Raw genomic sequence first — 5,000 nt, 5'->3', positions numbered from 1 at the left:
ATAGGCAGGAGGTTTAACACAGGGATAGGCAGAGGGTTTAACACAGGGATAGGCAGAGGGTTTAACACAGGGATAGGCAGAGTGTTTAACACAGGGATAGGCAGAGGGTTTAACACAGGGATAGGCAGAGGGTTTAACACAGGGATAGGCAGAGGGTTTAACACAGGGATAGGCAGGAGGTTTAACACAGGGATAGGCAGAGGGTTTAACACAGGGATAGGCAGAGGGTTTAACACAGGGATAGGCAGAGTGTTTAACACAGGGATAGGCAGAGGGTTTAACACAGGGATAGGCAGGAGGTTTAACACAGGGATAGGCAGAGGGTTTAACACAGGGATAGGCAGAGGGTTTAACACAGGGATAGGCAGAGTGTTTAACACAGGGATAGGCAGAGGGTTTAACACAGGGATAGGCAGGAGGTTTAACACAGGGATAGGCAGAGGGTTTAACACAGGGATAGGCAGAGTGTTTAACACAGGGATAGGCAGAGGGTTTAACACAGGGATAGGCAGAGGGTTTAACACAGGGATAGGCAGGAGGTTTAACACAGGGATAGGCAGAGGGTTTAACACAGGGATAGGCAGAGGGTTTAACACAGGGATAGGCAGAGTGTTTAACACAGGGATAGGCAGAGGGTTTAACACAGGGATAGGCAGAGGGTTTAACACAGGGATAGGCAGAGGGTTTAACACAGATGAGGGCACCCTGGGACATAAGGCGGCCAGCCACTGCACCGTCAACTAACCTGAGTGAAAGCGTGGGAGTGGGAGGGTGACAGCATCCAAACATCCCAGTTCACCAAAATACACTATGCCCGAGAACCCTCCAGATCTGCTCCTTTATCTAATAAAGAGCTATTAACAAAAGGCTTGACTAAACAAATAAGTTTTAAGTCTAGACTTAAACATAGAGACTGTGTCTGAGTCTCGAACACTAATTGGGAGGCTATTCCATAACTGTGGGGCTTTATAAGAAAAGGCTCTGCCCCCTGCTGTCGCCTTCACAATTTGAGGTACCAGCAAATAGCCTGCACCCCTGGATCTAAGCAGGTGTGGAAGAACATAAAAGACCAGGAGTTCGCTCAGGTACTGTGGCGCAAGACCATGCAGTACTTTAGAGGTCAACAGTAGTATTTTATAATCAATGGAAAATTTGATTGGGAGCCAGTGCAGTTTCTCACATGTCTATGGTGGGGATATTATATGTAAACAACAAAAACACTGGTAAATTTTAATATATTGAAATCTATTAGTTAACTGAGTCCATATGACAACCAGTCTGAAAATCCTCTTTAAGATGTGTATGGATGAAAGCAGACACAGAGGTGAGGTGATGGGTTCTGAGTAATTCAGTGGGTTGTAAATTGAGAAAGTTTCATGGTGGCCGATAACATTTCCTGCTACAAACAAAACCTGTGAAGGTGTCAGTTATGCCTCCACCAGCCAAGTTACCACAGGGTCAAACTAATTATGCAGAGGGCCAAAAAGATTCTACTGATAAATTATCTTTTTTCCTTTTGATTATTATTCATTTTTAACGCATTGAAGAGGTGGCTTATTGCCAACTTTCTCCTAGAAATCAGCCACGTAAAATGTGTTCCACTGTGCGATGGATTGCACAATGAGACCCAAGGTAGTGAAATACTGAACTTTGAATATATACAATATGTTCTTAGTGATTATTTGTTCTGTAGTGTGCTTGCCACAGCTTGGCCTGCAAAATGACAATTTACATTCTGTTGTATTTTTTTAATGAAAAAATTACACAACTCAGGTGTGCGGTCAATAGATGTATAATTATGTTGATATACGCTTGAGAAAAACTTTTTCTGATGAAACACGTGTTAAGTTGAATGTGAACTGAACTAATTGTGACATATGGTCCCTGGGGTGATCAGAAACCCTGTGATTGGACAGTGAATCCTCCACACACACTGTCTTTGTCATACTTTACTCTGACTGCCCTGCTCTGACAAATCCCCACAGGCAGGGATGGGCAACCATCACATTAGGGAGGAGAGCTGGTCGTTTTCTGTGTCCATATTCAGGTTCTTTGCATTAATTAGTGATGTTGAATGAATTTAGGAAACACAGAGATCACAAACCAGAATCAATTACAGATTTATCATTTTCGTTAACGCATAAGAAAGGAGCAAGCCTAAATTAATGTAATGACGTCAGTGCTGCGTGGAACTGCATTGTGTTTATTCACTGTTTGGCTTTCTTTCAAAAATGAGATTCATTGTAATCTACGCTACTGCCGTATTCTGTGATTTGGGGAAAATCGTTTACTTAAATGTGTAAAGCAATTTCAAGATCTCTATGTAAGTGGAGGTGAACCTGCCAAGAAAATTATGCATTAATTATACGATTTTTTTTAAGGGAAAATAGTCGAAGCTGCGTCTCTCCTTGGTATAGACTGGAACTATAATTCACAGTTGCACATTTTAAGAATAGACTAGCTGTCCAGGATACCGCGTGCTCTCGGTGACGACTAAAAGCATGTTCACGATTATTGTACATGATTATTGTAGATTGCGTACTTAGTAATATGAAACATGTTTTCAGCAGAACGCACCAAGATGCTCTTTAAAGTGGGGGGTTGGGATTCCCTTTCCCGTTATGTTACGTTACGCTGCATTGTCCTGTGACGACAACTCTGCATCACATTTTCAAGAGCTGTATGACTGACTGTATTTCCCCACAGCGTAACCAGATTGTTGGTTCATCTATTCAATATACATAACGTGTATAGTTACAGCTAGCCGACAACCCCTAGTCAGTTAATGATCAATGAACGAGGACAAAATCGTCACAGTCATGCGCGTTCCACTGATGTGGATATGTTTGCTGCGGTATAGATGTAGAAACAGGTTCGATTCGATTGCATATATTGCACACTTCAGTTCATTAAGATTACTGGCAGATTGTTGTATTTGTCAACACAAAATGAAATTATGTTTGCAAATGATAATAATGTCACGAACATACTAAAAAAGTGTGAACATTCACAGAGTGCGCATCTAGGTTGATTATTTCTGTACTCCTGCAATCGTGCCGTCCACCACAGTGAGCGCGCATGCTACTGCCGCTGCGGTGATCCTGACGTTGAATAGCAGTAGGAGGGTATAATCCGGGCGTCTGTGTGGACAACGAAGTGAAACGTTAGATTTAACAACCCAGTGAGGGAAAGGAACACCTTGCAGTCAAACTGGGTGACATTTTACTAATGTCTATGCTAGGTAAACAGAGAAGATAGAATATTTTATGGAGAAATAGACTGACAGGCCAAGGACAGACGGATGGGATTCCCGGTCGCTAGCTAGATGGAGAAACCGAGAGGGTGGAAGAGTATTGGTGTTGTAAATAATTAAATATCAGTCGGCTGAAACAGGAAAGATGCATCTCCATCAGGTGCTGACTGGAGCTGTTAATCCCGGGGACAGTTGTTACTCGGTTGGGAGCGTCAATGACATCCCTTTCACGGTACGTAGCAATCTGGTTACCTTGTCTGTGATTTTAATGCCGATGCCGTGATACCTGTTTTAGGTGCTTAGGCTAGCAAGCTAAATTTTTGCTAACAAGCTTAAGAGACATCGGTATAATGCGCTGTCAACTGCGCGCGTGAGACCCAGGGTCATTGCGTGAACGTCAGATACACCTTTCGGTATCGTTGTCTGAACCGTCACTTATGAATTTCTGGACGATAATTGTTCTCGTTGCTTTACAGTGGGTTATCAAGCAATTTCTACGTTCGACTTGCTGTACGAATTTTATTTTAATATTCGTTTCACGACAGTATAACTGCCACTAATACAACTGCACTATTGGTGGTGTGACGTGCCAAGGCAGACGCATTGTTAAAGCCATGACATGCATTTATGCTTCCGAATTATCGAGGAAGCTAATTTGGTACATTTTAGCTCATATGTGAATGCACGAAACGCACATATCCAACAGCAAGCGCTGTCTAACATTTGGAGTCGGTACGCCTCACGGATCATTGGGATAGCTGTCAGCGAGCATCAGCTGTGCAGACCATGACGTAGAAAGTACAGTTTTAAGGGCACACTGTCCGTTAATGTCCTCATTTTAAACCCTGTGCTATGTACGCAGATGAAGAGCAAAAGACATTTTCTATACAGCGACGTTAATGCGTATTAATTCTCGGTTATCATTTTATTTTCATTCTGAAACTTGATTGTAACTGGGGAGTGTATCATACGTCTGCTCATCAATGAATAATCGAAGCAGTTTAAGGTAGCGTCAGCGTCAGCGCTGGAGTCAGCTGATGCGTAGCGTTATTCAGTACCTCTGTGCTTCTGGTTATGATGAAAAATGGATTGATTTACGGAAATGTCTTGCTTGGGGTATTGTAGAATCGACGTATACGTACTTGCTGGGAACAAAAGCACCATGTTAGGGTTCCATGTACATCTCAGTTTCACGCCCACTCTAACTCGTAATAACATAAGATTTAGTCTCACTTACCATCTAGTCTTGACACAAAAAAAGCCGAAATCAGCATCACGCTGGACAGCTGGCAGAAATGTTCCTCAGAACTGAAACTGGAACATTCAGTCTTTGTGTTGACACTAAGAATATTTCTGTTCTAGGGGGCACTTGGTATGAAATCCCCACAATTAGCAATTTGATACCTGCTGTCATTTTCTGTTCTGTGGTGTCAGACATGGCCTTGCACTGCCTCATTTTCACACCCAGAATATCTGTGTACACTGAGCTGCTAGGTGAGTCCTTGGATCTACCTCCTATGATAGTGCGAATTTACCATCACATGCCAGAACATTTTTAAGCATCCTGTTTCACGATCCCCAAGGAGCAACAAGGTTATAATTGGACACACTGAAATTAAACAATAATTCGACGTGAATTGGGGAGAAATAGTGATGCTGGACTCTAAATAAACTTGTATTTTTATTACTATTATTATTATTATTATTGTTATTATTATTATTATTATAAACAGACAGTGTTTTTTTT

The 5,000-nt window shown here is 42.1% G+C and overlaps 1 protein-coding gene across 3 annotated transcripts in view; it reads left to right on the top strand.

The window, feature by feature from the left end:
- The first annotated feature begins 3,230 nt into the window (after positions 1–3,230).
- The window catches only part of dmxl2 (Dmx-like 2), a 58,299-nt gene continuing 56,529 nt past the window's right edge, over positions 3,231–5,000 (top strand). For all 3 annotated transcript variants that reach the window (XM_030764874.1, XM_030764873.1, XM_030764871.1), the window contains exon 1: positions 3,231–3,485. In XM_030764874.1, coding sequence (XP_030620734.1) covers positions 3,399–3,485 — 87 coding nt within the window. In that variant the 5' untranslated portion in view covers positions 3,231–3,398. The remainder of the gene's footprint in view (positions 3,486–5,000) is intronic.

The sequence above is a fragment of the Chanos chanos genome, chromosome 2 (assembly GCF_902362185.1).
Source record: "Chanos chanos chromosome 2, fChaCha1.1, whole genome shotgun sequence".
NCBI classification, from domain to species: Eukaryota; Metazoa; Chordata; class Actinopteri; order Gonorynchiformes; family Chanidae; genus Chanos; species Chanos chanos.
This window is presented reverse-complemented; position numbering and strand designations above follow the sequence as displayed.